General features: G+C 41.1%; 1 protein-coding gene and 1 pseudogene across 1 annotated transcript; one reads left to right on the plus strand and one right to left on the minus strand.

Annotated features, from left to right (window-relative positions):
- Positions 1-3,870: 3,870 nt before the first annotated feature.
- Positions 3,871-9,922, minus strand: PLK2 (polo like kinase 2). Its single transcript, XM_060092911.1, has 14 exons — positions 9,515-9,922; positions 8,814-8,921; positions 8,556-8,672; positions 8,226-8,355; positions 7,896-7,983; positions 7,324-7,419; positions 7,016-7,214; positions 6,763-6,910; positions 6,307-6,404; positions 5,876-6,005; positions 5,403-5,643; positions 5,152-5,281; positions 4,782-4,892; positions 3,871-4,646 (listed from the first exon to the last, which is right to left on the minus strand). The coding sequence occupies exons 1-14, from the start codon at positions 9,782-9,784 to the stop codon at positions 4,455-4,457; spliced, it is 2,058 nt and encodes a 685-aa protein (XP_059948894.1). The 5' UTR covers positions 9,785-9,922; the 3' UTR covers positions 3,871-4,454.
- Positions 9,923-18,432: 8,510 nt separating this feature from the next.
- Positions 18,433-18,970, plus strand: LOC132485217 (acireductone dioxygenase-like; annotated as a pseudogene).
- Positions 18,971-19,335: the final 365 nt, after the last annotated feature.

Genomic DNA, 19,335 nt, shown 5'->3' on the forward strand with positions numbered 1-19,335 from the left:
TTATGAAAATGTATCTTACTCATTTTTAAGTCATATCTATTTTCATTAGACTAACGTCTCTGTAGTGTAAAAAAGTCTGATGATGTTTCAAATCAGAGGCTTAAAGCAAGAGTGACTCATCTTAAGATTCCTCACTCTATCTTGTTCCTCCTCTAACCTTCCCCTGCCTGTCATCCTCCTGCCTAGTGAACTAGAGCCCTTAGCACTCATGTCACTTTGGGATTTAAGAGGAAGAGAGGATAAAGGTGGTGCAAAATTAATGGAAGAGAAAAGTTAAGAAAGAAGGAAGGTATTGGCCTGTTCAAGCTCAGACCCACCCTTGCCCTTCCCTGCTTCATTCTCCAATAGAAGAATGATTCCTGCAACTATATTCATCAGGGTTCTTTTCCACTAGTGTCCAGTTCACTTGGTCAACAGTAGACTGTAGGGCAAAAGGAAGAAATAATCCAAAATATTTTATCCCTTTACTTTCCCAACCAGATGTGTACAGGGGTTATCTCAAGCAGTGACTATATTTGCTCCATGATTTCAAACTCCTGGTAGGCAGTGACCACCATAATTCTACTTTCTGCCAGAGACCTCCAGTTCTGGAGTATTCCCACTTTCTCTCTGGGTCTCTCCAGCCAAGGGCATGGTAGCGGCTTCCTGCTGTTGCCTATCTCTTGGTTGCCTCACCACCTCCCATCTGACTTCCGAGCTCTTCCATCATCTATACAACCAGTAGCCTCCAATAAATTCCTTCTCTTTGAAAGCCCTAAAATGACTTGTGCATTCCTGGCTCACCCATGACTGATACAGAAAGGAAGACTGGAAAGGGCAGAAATGAGTCAGTTATTTTCTTTTCTAGGTAACCAGGGTTACTGTCATGATGGGTGTGGAAGAAAGCAGGGGAAACAGGACAAGAAAAGGAGCAAACATTTATTGAGCACCTTTGATGTACAAGTGCTTTATTATCATTTAATCTTTGCAGGTGAGGAAACTGAAGCTTAGAGAGTTTAGGTATTTCTTGAGATCTTATTGGTAATACATGGTTGAACAGGAATTTGAACTTAGGACTGATTCCAAAGCTTTTCCACTGCAGTACATGTCTTATCTAGCAAACATAAGGTTACATTCAAAAATAGTTCTTGAAGGGTGGGTTTTTGTTTTTTTGTTTTTTTTTTACTACTTTTATGAAGTAGTAAATGTCAAATAACTCAGGATCTGAGTCCTGCCATGGTCACATCACACTTAGCTGAAGTTAGCTATTACTATGCACCAAAACTGAAGTTTTACATCTTAAAAGATGGCCTTGTATCTCAGCCTATAGACTGCCAGGATTGGGGATGGCTAAGTGAGAAACATTCTTGAGGACCGAAGGTGTTCATCATGCACATTTGTTATTTGGGGGTTGTTTTTATGGAATCCAGGGTCCTTGCTTTTGAAAAGTAGAATTTATTTGGGAATTTTTTATCTTCTTTCCTTCACTGCAAAGGTTTATCAACACTGTTACATTTTACATAGATGTCCTCAGTACCAAAAAACAAAAATGCTGCTGGGTAGAAGGGATGACAGAGACCCATTTTTGTGTGCTCTCATCCAAAGCCTGTTTACTCCCAAATCTCGCTCGCTCTTGAGATGTAGACATGTATATCCAACTGTTTTCTGGACCTATTTGAGCATCTTCACACGAGTTTGATTCAAGCTCTCCTAAACTCACTGTATTTCCCTGAATATCAGTCTCTTCCTTCTACATTCCTAATTTATTTCGGTTAATGACCCCACAGTACGCTGACTACCCGCCATTGACTGCCAATCATCTTAAGGCCCACCTTCTTCCTCAGGCTCTTTATTCAATAAAGTGTCAAATCCTATTCAAACCAACTTTCTAAGTCCCTCCCAAATCTACTGTCATTTATTCATTCAATATTTGATTGCCATATGCCACTGTACTGGGGATACTAAAATAAACTATTGGTAGACGGGCCAAAGGAGACACTACCTAACGCTTTATATGCTCCTTTTTATAAAGTCCTTTCTCACCTGGATCACAACATTAGTATCTTTACTGTTTGGGTCATCTTTCTCCATCTTCTTCCCCACCCATCTTACTTATGTCCCCAGAATGAATTTAATAAAACTGAAATACTAGGTCACTTGCTTCCTTAAAATCTTTCAGTAACTACACATGGCCTTTGGTGCAGCCTAAATGCCTTGTGATGGAACTTGGGGGCACATCAGGTCTGTTTCTTCCAGCCTTTACCTATGATGCTTCAGACTTACACATCCACTTCTCCTGTGAACTCTTTCACCCTCGGGCGTCTATATATGTTATTCCCATTGCTTATAATACCCTTCCCCATCTCATACCTTTATTTAACCCTCACTCATCTTTCAAAACCCAATAAAAAAGAATTTTCTTCTCTAGAATCTCTTCTCTGAGTCCACCCCACGCCTGCGGCTCCTTCCCCATGATTCCTGTTCTTGGTTCCCACAACACCCAGTGCATATCTTTATCATAATATCACAGCACTTATCAGACTACAAGACAAATGCACTAGACAAATGTCTCCTCCACTCTGCTGTGATTTCCTCAAGGGCAGGGAGAGGTTTGGGCTCACTCAACATCTCCAACGCCAGGCCCTGGATTTGGCACACAGTAGACCCTCAGTACATACAAGAATGGATAGGTACCTAATTTTGAAATGGTGAAGTAATATACAACCTAACACCGTAAAACTCAAAATGAAAGCACATCTTTTACTATTTACAAACTCCTACTTCTACCTCTCTGCTCACAAAGATAAAAATAGATTCTACTTTTGCACACCCAGCTATTAGTGTAATTATCCAGTTTTCTTCAGCTATTACTATTTTCTGCGGCTATTACCATAAACCATTTAACAGAGACTGAAGCTGTACACGTGGCCCAAGAACTCCAGTCAGCAGGAGTTACTCTAGGAACTGTGAAATATCCATAAACAGTTCTCCAGATTTGACTTTTATTAATAAAGCATATCAGGGGCAGTTTGTAGTAATTTTAGAAAACTGTAAAATTACAACCACCATCTCTACACTACTCTGTACAGGATCCTAGTGCAAACAGAGCCTAACACATGAGAGAATGCTGCTTTTCTCAGGACAAAATTTTCCTTATAGTGGGATTACAATTGAACAAAAAAAGTATTTGCACTTTATACAGATCACTGTCAGTTCAGAGTAACAGGGAGAAGCTTTGTACACCTGTCAAAGGAGAGATCCCACTGAAAGAGAAAACTGTCTCAGATTTACCCCTTGGATAATTTGATAGTTTAAAAGATGGGCTTAAAACCAAAGCTTGGTACCCTTACCATTCCTCATCCTCCATGCACCAGAAGGAAAATGACTTATTTACAAAGTACTTCTCACTACTGGTGGCCATGGGAGTGTTTAGGTAGGTTCAAGCTGAGTTATACATTTAGGTGGTGCAAGTATTATAAAGTACAGAGTCCTGCCCACATTAAGATAAACTTCCGGTACCTACTGACACTTAATAACAGAGATCCGTTTCCACAGGATTACTCTAGCTTTTAGCTCCAAGCTAAACGAGTTTTGGGGAAATACTCCAGAGAGAAATTGGTTTTGGATTCAGTAGGAGGTCTATATTCTGGTTGTGAAAAGAGTGGTATTTTTGTTATACTCGTCTCTTCTCAAGCTAGATCTACCAGAGAGCCTATGACTTCACTTCAGGTATTAAAGACTGACTTCCTAGAAATTATTATTAGCAAAGTTAAAACTCTAACTTTCTAGCCTGCTTCTACACTCCATGTCCTGCCAAAGAGGGCCAAGAATCCATGATCAGAGAATGCTGTGATGCAGTGCTGGTGCCACACCAAAGACAGGAGATCACTGTTTCTGCTTTTTCATACTCTTTATTGCCAACAGTTTAAAATGGTCAACATAAAAAAAAACTGATAATAAATACTGCTCTTTGGGCTGTAATAAATAAAAAGTTTATTAACAAGGAATGCACTTTTCCAGCCACAAGTGTCTTCAAAAAAAAAAATTATATATGGCCATAGTTCACAGTTAAGCAGCCAAAAGCTGCTCCAATTACAGCCTTTAAACAACATGGGAGCGTCCTCCCTTCTCCCTCCCCTTCAGGAAGTATATTCACAGTTCCAAGTCCTCTGTCTGAAGTGCTCTCCACAGAGAGAAGTTAAGTCAATGCACCTTTCTGCAAAATTGTCTGAAAAACCTTTTGAAACAGGTACGTCAAGGAAAACTGCATTCGGGGTCACTCTCAGCTTGTCCAAGGTCCAGAACTGTGTGCCTCAGCCTGGTCTGGTTCCACCAGGTCCAGCAGGCCACGGAGGAATTGTTTTCGTACCACCACCTGTCCACCTTCTTCAACGTGCTGTAGATCATTCTACTGGCTTCCCTGTAGATCTCACAGTGGAAAAGAGGAGTCCCATAGGATCCATTCAAAAAGTCTCTTAGTTACACCTCTGTAAGAGCATGTTCAGAGCATATTCCATTCGATTTTTTAATTCTAATGAACAGCCAGACATCAGCAGAGTTGTCAGTCTAAACGTTGTAGATATCCTGTCCTCATTGATGTAGGTGAGAAGGTATTCTTCATTTTGGCTACAGATGATTATTTTTGTATGATCATGGTAGAAATTCACCTTTAAAAAGTAGACATAGATATTAGATCTCTCTAAATATTCAAGATGTGAAGAGTTGTGTCAATGATTCAATTGGCTAGGTAAAAATCATTTTTTTAGGACCTAAACATGTGCTTTCCTCAAGGGCTCATTTACCTGAAAGGTGCCATCATTGAAGAGCATCATTAAGGCCTTATCAGATTTTAGCCACTGAAGGAGGTAGAGGCGAGGTCTTCGAACATCAGTAACACTAGGCAGATCTCCACCCTGGGAGAGATTGGGAGACTTAGTGCCTATAAAAACTTTGCAGTGTGTGCACTCAGTTCTTCTAAGCAAATGCCTATCAAACTTAAGCAAGTGCCAGAATGGCCTGGAGATTCCTGGTCCCACCACCCAGAGATTCTGATCCAGTAGATTGAGGGTGGGACATAAGAGGCTGCATGCCTTAAAGTGTTGAGGTTACACAGATGCTGCTGCTCTGTGGACTACACTGCAAACATCACTGCTTGAAAGCCACAGTACTTACATCCATGAGGTTTTCCTCCATGTAATGAGAGAAGTATTTCAGCACCGTCACTTGACTAATGAATTGTTCAGGGGCATCTGTTGCTGGGAAAACAGAGCATTGGCCAAGCTCTGCATAATAGTGAACTGTTCTAAAGAACAGGAACGGTACGGAGAAAAGAACGAAAAACGGAAGCAGTTAGTCACTATTTTCAGATTTCCTTAGGGCCAAACTAAAGAACTGACAGGGCTTCCTTAATTGAACATGCTTACTTTTTATCTGGAAGGAGGCTCATGTGAGCACCGTTGTTGAAGAGGACACCTACAGTGTGGTCTGAGAGCTGGTACCCAAAGCCATATTTATTAGAGTAGTCGACCCATTTGGTGACCCACTGAAAGGAGGTGCTCAGCTGCTCTTTGGGGATGCAGTCAGCTTCGGGCATGTTTTCTAGACATCCTCGAAGGACTCTTGCCACTGTGTCTGCGACACTTCCCATGGTGCTGTCCTCGAGGCCTGGAAAGTCAGAGAGATTTAGAAAATAATGAACAACAAAACCTCAGGCTATGGTAGGCGCTAAGTCTCCCTTCACTAAATCTAAGGATGGAGGGCTCAACATTGTTCCAATCCTCTAATCGTGCTTCTTCTATGTTAAATCAGGCCTAAAACCGAACTGACTTCAGTTACTTAGTATCGAACACTGGCATTCAGAGCATCATTATTTAAAATGCAGTTGACAGCAACTCACATTCACTGCTACTGCTGCAGCTGCCAAGAGTTCCTCTGACTATCATCCGAATAGCATCTCCAATCTGCTGCTTGTTTTCCACCGCGGGTGTTCCAGATCTGGCGACTGTAGTGGTAGGTGGCTGCAGTTCCTAGAAGAGAGAAGAGCCAGGCAATAGTCAAGCATCTAAAATTCATTGGGGGTTGAGAATCCTAGTTTAAGATGAGATTGTGGCAATTAGTAGGAAAGCTTATCAAAAAGCAATGGACACAAGCCAGGTAGAAGATATTTTGGTCACTCAATCACACGCATTGTTAAACTAAGAGATAAAAATCTTCCCTTTTAAAGGGTTGGAAAGAAAACTTTAAGTAAATATGTGATCCAAGCGATAATTAACAAAGAATGAAAATGATATAAAGTGTTTATAACTATTTTACTCTTCTTTAGCATACCTCATCTGTCCTGTGTTTGCTGGGCTGCTGAGTTATCGAAGTCTTTTTCAAATCATGCCTAAGCTTGTAAATTTCTTCATCTTCTTTAGCCACTTTATCTGTAAATCAAGGAAAAGAATTATGAGCATTATTCTATCCAAACAAGGTAGAAACAGAGCTAGCCATATTTCCTCCTTTTGCATTAATAACCAACTTAAGAGCATCCAAGACAAAACCATCAGCTTTTACTTTTATCTTTGCCATCAGCTGCAATTATGTAAGAAGCACACTTTAATGCATAGGAAGCAAAAAGCTATCAACCACAATTTGCAGTGTGGATTTTTTATGCTACAAAAAGTCAAATAGTATACAAACATAGAGGCCAAATTATCTTAATATAAAAGCCTCTTTTAACTAACTTATCAACTTTATATATAATATTGGACACAGAAGAACAAAAGAAGTCTTATAACTTACTATGTGTGTCAATATATCTTGCTTTGTCTTTTTTGCCACCAAAAAGAGCAGCAGCTGCTTTCTTAAAGAAATTCTTAGCTGGGCTTGACAAGTGGAAATCTGGAACTGTATGACAACAGCTAGAAGAGAGTCTGTCTGGAGTGAAGCCCTATGAAGTAAAAAACAAGATCTTCAGTAACCTGATGGGAAATTAGGGTCAAGAGCATGTAATAAAAAGATGTCCAAAAAAAAAAAAAAAAAAAAAAGCACCAACCTGCAAAAAAAAATCATGTCGAATGATGTCATCCAAACTGGGACGATCTTCTGGATTTTTGGACAACATGCTGGCTATTAAGTGCTTAGCAGGAGCCAGCAATGAAGAGGGCATTGTATACCTTGCTTCTCTTATGCACCTGTAAGTTTCTTTCAGGTTTGTAGTTTCAAATGGGGGTCTTCCTAATAACATTGTATACCTGTATGCAAGGAAACACTTCTTTAGGAATGCTCAAAAAGCAACTCTTTTCGAGTGTTAAAAATCTACATCCAAATTTGCTTTTTGACTATTTTGGTGCATTTACTTACATTACACAGCCTAAGGCCCAAATGTCTGATTCACAGCCGTGTCCTTGTTTGTTGAGGACTTCAGGAGAAAGATAATTTGGGGTACCACATATCGTTCTAGGAAAACAAAATATGAAGATCTCATTAGGAACTATACTACTGTTTAAACTTAGTTCTCCGGATAAAACCTTAAAAGCACCATGTTGAATTTCTATTTGGAAACATTTGACTTTCGATTTCTGGCATGTAAACAACTGACATTTGACCAAGTGACTTGGTAATTTTTTTTTTAATGTGTGTACAATTTTTTTCAGCCACCTGACAAAGTGTTTTAAGCCAACTGAGACCAGGTACAGCAGGACATATTTATATATTTCAGGCAAATATAAGACAGATTTGTTTCATAATCAACTTATAGGCATAAGGTACTCTGCCTGGTCCATAGTGGCACTGGATAAGTGTTTCCTTCAATTAACACTGCAGCGGTTTGTAGATTTTAGTATCAACTGGTCTTTGAAACATTAACCGGAAAATAAAAAGGTCATATTTGAGCTCCACAAAACCCTAGCAGGATGTATCCTTCTGACTCTTACCTCCTTCTGTGTTCCAAGGGCTCCAGCCTGGCTGCCAAACCAAAGTCCCCAACTTTTAGTTCCATGGCTTCATTAATAAAAAAGTTTCCTAGATGATTAAAAAAAAAAAAAAAGATCTGAATTCCCTTGAAAAGCTGTTCTAACCAAGTACACACACATCCACTCAAGAGGCAGACAGCCAGTTGCTTCAAGTGAAAGCCATCATTCATAAGCAACATTGCACTGGTTAGATTCCAACTAAGAACATTAATATGTAAAAAAAAAAAAAAAAGGGAAAGAGGAAGCACACCTCTCTGACACAAAAGTCAGCATTTGGAGTAAAAGGCTTACCTAGTTTGAGATCTCTGTGCAAGATTTCTTGTTCATGAAGGTACTTCAGTCCAGACACAATCTGCCTGAGGTAGTATCGGACTTCCGGCTCTGTCAACACCTTCCTTGCTTTCAAGATATGAGCCATGGACTGGGAAGAGGAGAAGGAAAAAAGAGAATCTGTCAAACAAAGTTACCAAACTCAGGGGTTTCCTTGTGCAGGATGAGTGATGAAAGTTAATGCTGCAGTGTAATAATGACCTCCACAACGAAATTCCCAGATAAAGTTCAGTGTGAATGCCGCGTCAGTTTGCGGGAAGTAAATGCATTCAAATAGGAGTGAACACTTACCCTTCTACTGCAATATTCCAAAAGAATGTAAATGTTTTCTTTGTCCTCAAAGTAGTGGTAAAACTGCACTACATGCTTGTGATGGAGAATTCTGTGAAGCTCTATTTCTTTGTCAATCTAAAACAAAAAAGCAAGATCCGTCTTATTAGCCTCCCTCACCTCTGAAAAGCCAGTCTTACACATGCAGAAGACATTTTCCTAACAGGGAAGGGCCATCTTGCACACAAAGAAAATACTTTACTCAACAGTCATACACACCTTTTCCCTTTGATGAGGTTTGGCTACTCTGCTGTGAGGAATAATTTTTGCAGCGTAGACTTTGTTGTTTGTCAAATCTGTCATCTCGTAACATTTTGCAAAGCCACCCTGAAAGGAAACAAAGCCGAGACGGAATTGAGTATGGCAGGGACATGGACGGCAGATTTTTGTTTTATATATATATAAGTAAATGAGAAAGAAAAGCAAAAATATGGGAGAGGAAGGGCGGACAGAGGGATGCGGTCTACTTTTTTAAAGCTCTTTCACGAGGAAAAGCATTCCTGAAAACAGTAAGTTAGAACAGTGCCCCTTCTCCCTTTACAGAGAGGAGCTTTCCGGAGGGGGGCTTGGGGCTGGGGAGATGAGAAATAGGGTCTGAAGAGACTTGTCAAGAAAATCCTCTGGGGGGCAGCTCGAGAGAGTTAGGTCTGGTATAGAAAACCCTCGCTTCTGGCCTCAAAATCAATGTCTTTGGGCGGCGGGACGAAGACTGAGCCGCGGCTAAGGATGTGCAGTCGATCCCGGCGCTGCCAGCGCACAAAAGCAAGAGGAGGGCAGGTGAGCAGCCCACGTCGCGCCGGGATCGGACTCCCGAGACGCCGAGAAGCGGTGGGCGCGGGGACTCGGCGTCCGGCCAGGCCCGGGGAATGCCCGGGCAAACCTCCCTCCCGCCTGGCAACAGGGCGCCCGCCGCTCATCACCTTTCCCAGCACTTTGCCTCGGCAGTAGCGCTTCCCCGTGGTGGGGTCGACGATAATCCTCGAGATCTCGGCCCCTGAGTGCGAGTGGTGGTGATGGTGGTGCGGGGCGGCCGGCTGCACCTGCACCTGGGGCTGCGGCGGCTGCGGCTCCTCAGGGGGCGGCTGCGGCCGCTTCTTCTTCGAGTCCCCGCCGCAAGCCTTGCCCAGCGCCTGCTCGCACATCTTGGTGCCGGCGGCCGGCTGGTAGGTGATAGTCCGCAACAGCTCCATGGTCCCCTCGCCACCCTGCACTGCCCGCTGCCACCTCCGAGGCGCGGACACGCGACCGAGCCGGCCTCTACCCTCGAGCCCCCGCTGCAGCCACCGACCACCCACGCCCGACGCCTTCGTTCACTTGTGCGAGTGCAAACGCCCAGAGAAGTCTTATATACGGGCGGAGAAGGGGGCGGAGAATCGAAACGGGATGCGACGTCACGGGTGACGCTCCGCCCACCGGCCTCAAGAGCGCCCGGGGCCGAGCGGGAGATTGTGACGGGCCAGCGGCTTCCAGCTTGCGAGCCGCGTGTCGGCCGCGGGGAGCGCTTACCCCGACGGGGAGGCGGTCACAGACGTACGGCCGTCCCCGTGACCGCCATCCCATTCTTGGAATGTTCCGAGCTTCTGGGTTTGAAGTAGAAACCCGAGGGCCGACGCCTGGCTCCGCCCCCACCCGCCCCGCGGCGGGCGGTGCAGTGATCAGAGCCCCGCCGGGTGCTGCGGTCCTCGCAGGTTCCCTCCCCTGCACAGCCCTTCCTCACCGCCCTACAACCTGACGCCTCCGGTGTTAAGGTGTGAGTGTGGCCGGAGCCACTGCACAGGCACGTGAGGCTTCCCGGTGGCCACCTGGAGACCTTCTGGGCTGCCGCCGCCCCCGCAGTTTTACCCCGTTAGCTCCTGTCTAGAGGGACCCTGAGGGGAGGCCGTGCCCATGAAAGACAAGGGTCCGCGGAACAGGGTGTTCCGAGCTCCCCGCCGCTTCTGAATGAAGCGGACTTCGGCTGGGGCCGGCCGGCTGACCATGGCCAAGGCCTACTTAGGCCCGTGTGGCCTCTGCCCATCACCTTAGAGCAAGCCTTTGTCGGAGGTCAGGCCCTTAACCTTGGAGGGGGAGGCCAGCGCCTTGGGAAGGCTTCGCGTTCAGGATGACCGAAGACTGGGAGCAAAGGCGCCATCTCGTGGACTGTTCCAGAAGCGCAGTTAGTCCGAGTGGGCAGCGGTTAATGACTATATGGGCTTTCTTTGACAGTAAGTGGTTTAAAAGTGCTCCTGGTGCTAACTATGGTTTTACAGTCTAAATCATCTATCACTTCTTATTCCGAAGGGGTTATACGGAATGCGTCGTTTAAATGGCTCATTAAGCCACGTGGCTGCTCTGGTGCTGGGAGAGTCAATCCTAGGCCTTCCAAGTGGAGGGGATTGGTAGCATGAGGGAGGAGCATAGCCAAGTGAGCTAAAACATCGCTTAGTTTCCTATTTCCAGATTTTACGATTCAGACTTGCTAACCTGGGACCACCATTGTTTCTTGTTCTAATGACAGTAGTGCATTTCTGTGCAGGGTACCATGCTTAGTATTTTGAAAAGCCTTATTTAATTCTACATCCATTCTAAGTAGGAAATATTGTTATTCCCATTTTACAGATGAGGAATCTGGGGTTTAACGAATTTAAGTTAACTATTCTCTCTATATATATTTAGTAGAACATCCAAGTTATGTTAATTAGCAATCGACAGATTTTTAAATCCAAGTAAAGAGGTGTTAAACAGTTTTTTGATACTAATTTCCAGTGCTATATAGAATACCAGATTAATAACCCCCTGGAAGTTACCTAGAAAAGGGTTGGCTCCAGTACAGATACCATCAGGGTATGCATAGTATCAGTTAATTAAATGTGCATGGTTTCGAAGATTCTGTCTCAAGTATTTCCCACATAATGTAGAAAGGAGTTTCATTGGCATTACAGGGTAGAAAGGGAAAGTCTTCTGTGACTCTTCCTTTTTGATTCTGTAAGCAGTTCAGGGCAAGCCAAGGCATGTTTCTCATAAAGTGAAAGTAGAATTTACCCCATGATTATCAGAGCTGGAATAAGGGGCCAGCCTGGTTGTGGATATGAAGAATTACACAATCCTCCTTTTTAAAGATAAACCTAGGGGTGACCTTTGCTCCCCAGATTTATGCAAACTTATTTACTAGCCTGTAGTAGGCTTGCTGGTTTAGAAAATACTACCTAAATTTCCAGAGCTAATTTTACACCTTGTCTTTATTTTCTCGGTTGATAATGAACTTTTTAATCTATATCTGTTTATGACTTTCTATGATAAAAGGACTATGAAGAATAGTCATGATATTTTCATTATTATTTCCATTCTTTGATTGTCATATACTATAGTATATCTCTTTACCAAATGTACTTAAGCATTTGATGGACTGTTGAACATGCCATGTAAAATTCAGGTCTATCCTCCAAAACATTTGAGCATTTAATAAAATATTAACATGTATATGTGTTATGGGGCCTTCTGTCCAACTGAGAAAATCTGATTTTTTGGTTTGTGGTGCCATCATGTGGACAGAACTAAAATTGTTGTTAGTAGAACAAAAAAGAAAATGTACTTTCCAATAGAGATAAATCTTTAATTACAAAATATTTCTCTGTAGTTCTGTAGATTTAATGTAATTACAAGTGGAATCCCAATATGACTTTTAGTGAAACTTGACAAGCTGATTGCAAACTTTGAAAGTGTAAGTGATCAAAAATAGCAAACTAGGGCTTCCCTGGTGGCGCAGTGGTTGAGAGTCCGCCTGCCGATTCAGGGGACACGGGTTCGTGCACCGGTCCGGGAGGATCCCACATGCCGCGGAGCGGCTGGGCCCGTGAGCGATGGCTGCTGAGCCTGCGCGTCCGGAGCCTGTGCTCCGCAACGGGAGAGGCCACAACAGTGAGAGGCCCGCTTACCGCAAAAACAAAACAAAACAAAAAAATAGCAAACTAACTTAAAGAAGAATTAGAAGGGGGAAGGTCTTTCTTTACCAGTTATCACAACTTATAATTAAGCTAGAGCAATTAAGAAAAATTGGTGCTCTCACAGGGATAGACTGACCAATGGAATAAAGAGCCTAGAAATAAATCCACTTATATATGGAATTTTGGTATATGGCAGAGGAAACATGATAGATCATTGAGGAGAGGAAACTATTCAGTAAATGGAAGTAGAAAATTGATTTTTCCATATTAAAAAAAATGAAATCCATATCTTACACTGTATTAGTTTTCTAGGGCTACCCTAACAGAATACCACAGACTGGGTGGTTTAAACAACAGAAATTTACTTTCTCACAGTTCTGGAGGCTACAAGTCCAGGATCAAGGTGTGGGCAGGCTTGGTTCCTCCTGAGGCCTCTCTCTCTGACTGCAGATGGCTGCCTTCTCATCGTGTCCTCACGTGATCATTCCTCTGTGAGAGAGCATCCCTGGTGTCCCCTTGTATGTCCAAATTTCCTGTTATAAGTACAGCAGTTAGATCGGATTAGGGCCCACCCAAATGACCTCATTTAACCTTAATCACCTTTTTAAGGCCCTATCTCTAAATACAGTCATATTCTGAAGTACTGGGGACTAGAGCTTCATTATATGAATTTTGAAGGGAAACAATTTTTAGCCCATAACACACACCATGTACAAAAAATCTACTTCAGATGGAGTAAGGACTTAAAGAGTAAGAACAAAACAAAATATCAGTAGGAAATATAAGTAACCAACTTTCAGAGCATAGGGTAGGGAAAGATTATTTTTATTGAGATCTAGTTGATGTATAATACTGCATTAGTTTTAGGTATACAGCATTGTGATTTGATATATGTATGTGTATCTATATATGTGTGTGTGTGTGTGTATATATATATATATATATATATATATATATATATATATATACAGTGAAATGGCTAACACAGTTTATATCACCACATATAGTTATAATATTTTTTCCTTGTGTGATAATAAATTTTAAGATCTACTCTCTCAATAACATTCAATATACAATACAGTATCGTTAGCTAGAGTCACCATGCTTTACATTACATCCCAGGGACTTACTTATCTTATAATAGGAAGTCTGTACCTTTTGACCCCCTTTACCCATTTTGCCTACCTTCCCTGACTTCTATTAACCACGAATCTGTTCTCTGTATCTATAAGTTCAGTTTTTTTTAGATTTCACATATAAATGAGAACATACATTGTCTTTCTCTCTTATTTCACTTAACATAAATACCTCAGGGTCCATCCATGTTATTGCAAATGGCAGGACTTCCTTCTGTTTTATGGCTAAATCATATTCCATTATGTGTGTGTGTGTATCAAATGTTTTCTTTATCCATTCATCTGTTGATGGACACTTTGTTTCCATACCTTGGCTGTCATTAATAATGCTGCAGCGAACATGGGAATAGCGATATCTCTTCAAGATTATGATTTCCTTTCCTTTGATTATATACCCAGCAGTGGGATTGCTGGATCATATGGTAATTCTATTTTTAATTTTTTGAGGAATCTCCATTCTGTTTTCCATAGTGGTTGCACTAATTTATATTCCCACCGACAGTGCATAAGGGTTCTCTTTTCTCCACATCCCCACCAACGCTTGTTATTTCTTGTCTCTTTAGTAATAGCCATTCTAGACAGGTGTGAGATCATATCTCATTGTAGTTTGGATTTGCCTTTCCTTGATGATTACTGCTGTTGGGCATCTTTTCATTTACCAGTTGGCCAGTTGTATGTCTTCTTTGGAAAATATCTATTCAAGTGTTCTGCCCTTTTTTTTTTTTTATTGAAGCATAGTTGATTTACAATGTTGTGTTAGTTTCTGGTGTACAGCAAAGTGATTCAGTTATATATATACATATATATAATATATTCTTTTTCATATTATTTTCCATTATGGTTTATTAGAGGATATTGAATATATATAATTCCCTGTGCTATATGGTGGAACCTTGTTGTTTACCTATTTTATATATCTCAATAGTAGTTTGTATCTACTAATCCCAAACTCATAATTTATTCCTCCCCGCCCTTTCCCCTTTGGTAACCATAAATTTGTTTCCTATGTCTGTGAGTGTGTTTCTGTTTTGTACATAAGTTCATTTGTATCATATTTTGGATTCCACATATAAGTGATGTCATATGATATTTGTCTTTTTCTGACTTACTTCACTTAGTATGATAATCTCTGGGTCCATCCATGTTACTGCAAATGGCATTATTTCATTCTTTTTTATGGCTGAGTAGGATTCCATCATATATACATACCACATCTTCTTTATCCATCATCTGTCGATGGACATTTTGGTTGTTTCCATGTCTTGGCTATTGTAAATAGTGCTGCTGTGAATACTGGGGTGCATGTATCTTTTCAAATTAGAGTTTTCTCTGGATATATGCCCGGGAATTGGATTGCTGGATCATATGTCTTCTACCCATTGTTAATTGGATTGCTTATCTCTTTACAGTTGAGTTGTATGAGTTATTTATTTATTTTGCATATTAACCCCTTATTAGATATATGATTTGAAAACATTTTCTATCATTATATAGGTTGCCTTTTCATTTTGTTGATGATTTCCTTTGCTGTGCAGAAGCTTTCTTTGTTTGATGTAGTTCCACTTGTTTATTTTTGCTTTTATTACCTTTGATTTTGTCATCAAATCCAAAATATCATACCCAAGACTAATGTCAAGGAGTTTATCCCCATGTTTTCTTCTGGGAGTTTTATGGTTTCAGATCTTGAATCTATTTTGTGTTGATTTTTGTGTATGGCATTAAGGTAATGGTCCAGTTTCATTCTTTTGCATGCGGCTGTCCAGTTTTCCCAGCACCATTTATTGAAGAGACTATCCTTTATATATGTCCAAAACTATATTATGGGGAAAGGATAGCCTGTTCAATAAAGGCAAAGATTTTCAACATGCAAAATCCATTAACCATATAACAATAGATTGATAAATTTGGCTAAATTAAAATTAAGAAACTTGATTCATCAAAAGACATCATAAAGTTGGGAAATCCCATGGCAGTCCAGTGGTTAGGGCTCCACACTTCCTCTGCAGGGGCACAGGTTCAATCCTTGGTGGGGGAACTATGATCCCCCATTACGTGTGGTGCAGCCCAAAAAAAAAAGATACTTTAAAGTAAAAAGACTGGACAGCCTCTTCAATAAGTGGTGCTGGGAAAACTGGACAGGTACATGTAAAAGTATGAGATTAGATCACTCCCTAACATCATACACAACTATAAGCTCAAAATGGATTAAAGACCTAAATGTAAGGCCAGAAACTATAAAACTCTTAGAGGAAAACGTAGGCAGAACACTCTATGACATAAATCACAGCAAGATCCTTTTTGATCCACATCCTAGAGAAATGGAAATAAAAACAAAAATAAACAAATGGGACCTAATGAAACTGCAAAGTTTTTGCAAAGCAAAGGAAACCATAAACAGGACCAAAAGACAACCCTCAGAATGGGAGAAAATATTTGCAAATGAAGGAACTGACAAAGGATTAATCTCCAAAATGTACAAACAGCTCATGCAGCTCAATAACAAAAAAACAAACAACCCAATCCAAAAATGGGCAGAAGACCTAAATAGACATTTCTCCAAAGAAGATATACAGACTGCCAACAAACACATGAAAGAATGCTCAACATCATTAATCATTAGGGAAATGCAAATCAAAACTACAATGAGATATCATCTCACACCAGTCAGAATGGCCATCATCAAAATATCTAGAAACAATAAATGCTGGAGAGAGTGTGGAGAAAAGGGAACACTCTTGCACTGCTGGTGGGAATGTGAATTGGTACAGCCACTATGGAGAACAGTATGGAGGTTCCTTAAAAAACTACAAATAGAACTACCATATGACCCAGCAATCCCACTCCTAGGCATATACCCTGAGAAAACCATAATTCAAAAAGAGTCATGTACCAAAATGTTCATTGCAGCTCTATTTGCAATAGCCAGGAGATGGAAACAACCTAAGTGTCCATCATCGGATGAATGGATAAAGAAGATGTGGCACATATATACAATGGAATATTACTCTGCCATAAAAAGAAACGAAATTGAGCTATTTGTAATGAGGTGGATGGACCTAGAGTCTGTCATACAGAGTGAAGTAAGTCAGAAAGAGAAAAACAAATACCATATGCTAACACATATATATGGAATTTAAGAAAAAAAAAATGTCATGAAGAACCTAGGGGTAAGACAGGAATAAAGACACAGATCTACTAGAGAATGGACTTGAGGGTATGGGGAGGGGGAAGGGTAAACTGTGACAAAGTGAGAGAGTGGCATGGACATATATACACTACCAAACATAAAATAGATGGCTAGTGGGAAGCAGCCGCATAGCACAGGGAGATCAGCTTGGTGCTTTGTGACCACCTAGAGGGGTGGGATAGGGAGGGAGGGAGGGAGGGAGATGCAAGAAGGAAGAGATATGGGAACATATGTATATGTATAACTGATTCACTTTGTTGTAGAGCAGAAACTAACACACCATTGTAAAGCAATTATACTCCAATAAAGATGTTAAAATAAATAAATAAGTAAATAAAAATAAAGTAAAAAGGCTATAAGTTGGTAGAGAGATTTGCATGCATATAACTAACAAATATATAGGGGTCCTACATATATATTGGTAAGAAAAATGACCCAACATAAAAATAAGTAAAAGATATAAACAAGCATTTCATAAAAAAGGAACTTCTTATAGCCAATAAATGAATTTCTCACAGTTATTAATAATTAGGGAAATATATATCAAGACCCGTTAAACTCATTCAATAGGTAAAAACTAGGAAGCCTGAACACATCAAGTGTTGGAAAAGAGGTCAACAATTTGCATGTACAGTTTTTCTAAGAGAGTGAATTGATCATTCTTCCATCCTACAACCCAGCAAGAGAAATGCTTGCACATATGTACCAGGAGACATATACAAGTATAGTCATGGCAGTACTTTTAGTAATTGCAAAAAAAAAGAAAAAGAAAAAGAAAAACCACACAAACCAAATGCCCATAAGATAGGAGAATGGATAAATATATAGTGGTACATACACATAATGGGATATTATGTGAAAATCAATGAATTATACATTTCCATATCAGTATGAATAAATCTTAATGTTTGGTTTTTAAAAGGGCAAGTTAAAGATTACTCTTTTTATAAAATTCAAGAGCTAAATCTACATATTTTGTTTATACATATATATGTATTGATTTAAAATTCTGTTTTTAAAAATGTGGAAATGTTAAACAGAACATTTAGAGCAATGATTACCACGTATGAAGCAAGGGGTGTAAGAGGGAAAGAACATGCAGGTCCATATAAGTTATTGTCCGATCGGTTTTTGTATTGGATTATAAACTCAAACAAGATGTGTATACCTGGGGAGACCAATGATAACTATGTCATGAGCCAAGGAATATGGTTAGTCCAACTATGATACATTAAATCCAGGTAAAAAAAAAATACATACTTCTAACCAGCATGATTTGAGGGAAGTGAAACAATGGAAAGAACATTTCGTTATATGTATGCATTGCCAGGAGGCTACAGGGGCTAGGCTGACCATGGTACATCTCCACTGAAATATCCTGAGCATCTAAGGAAGGTGAAAAGAGACCAAACCTAGTTTTATATTTGTCACAGTATATCTAATTGATTGGATATTTAAATTTAAGGTCTAACTCTTTGAAAAGCAACTTAATAAATATAAAAGAAAAGGTTAATTTTAAGATTTAAATTTAAATATTAGGCGTGGCAGCCCTTGCAGGTCCGGGGTCAGGCAACCGTGCCCCCGGCCCAGCCATGGTGCAGTCCTGGTACATGGACGAGTCGCCGGCGACCCGCGGCGGCCCCACGGTGCAGAGCCCGTGCGCCCGGTCTGCCTGGAGTGGCTGTATGGGCTCGGCGTCCTTTACTGGACGTTGGATGCTGACAAAGATGAGAATGATCCAGAATTAGAAAAGATCCGAAAAGAGAGAAACTACTCCTGGATGGACATAATAACCATATGCAAAGACAAACTACCAAAGTATGAAGAAAAGATGAAGATGTTTTACAAGGAGCATTTATACCTGGATGACGAGATTCGCTACATCCTGGACGGCAGTGGGTACTTAAGATGTGAGGGATAAAGAGGACAGGTGGATCCGGGTCTTCATGGAGAAAGGAGACATGGTCACTCTCCCCGCCGGGATATACCACCGCTTCACACTGGACAAGAAGAACTACACAAAGGCCATGCAGCTGTTTGTGGGAGACCCAGTGTGGACGGCGTACAGCCGGCCAGCTGACCACTTCAAGGCCCGTGGGCAGTATTGAGTTTCTGGCACAGATGGCCTAGCGGTGCCCTGGGGCCTCAGGCACCCGAAAGTCCAGGACATGATAGCGGCAGAAAATCTGTCCTATTCTCCTTGCTTTTGTGTTGTAGACTTGAGGCTAGGTGAGCTTTCCTCTGCAAGATTGTTTGATCACAATACGTTTTAATGGAAGTAGCTGTAGAACCGGTTGGTACATGGAAGCACCTGTGGAAATCTGGGCAAATCCGTTCATTTTCTCTAATTCAGGACCAGTGGTTAGTGGCCCTGTATCAGCTCGTGCCTTCAGCTGTGACCGAGTGAGTTTCAACTCCCCAAACGCAGCCACTTAGCTGCCCCATCTGGACCTGATTCTTGGACTTTAAGCAGGTACCAAGCAAGGCCATGCCTG

Source organism: Mesoplodon densirostris, chromosome 3 (genome assembly GCF_025265405.1).
Source record: "Mesoplodon densirostris isolate mMesDen1 chromosome 3, mMesDen1 primary haplotype, whole genome shotgun sequence".
Taxonomy (NCBI): Eukaryota; Metazoa; Chordata; class Mammalia; order Artiodactyla; family Ziphiidae; genus Mesoplodon; species Mesoplodon densirostris.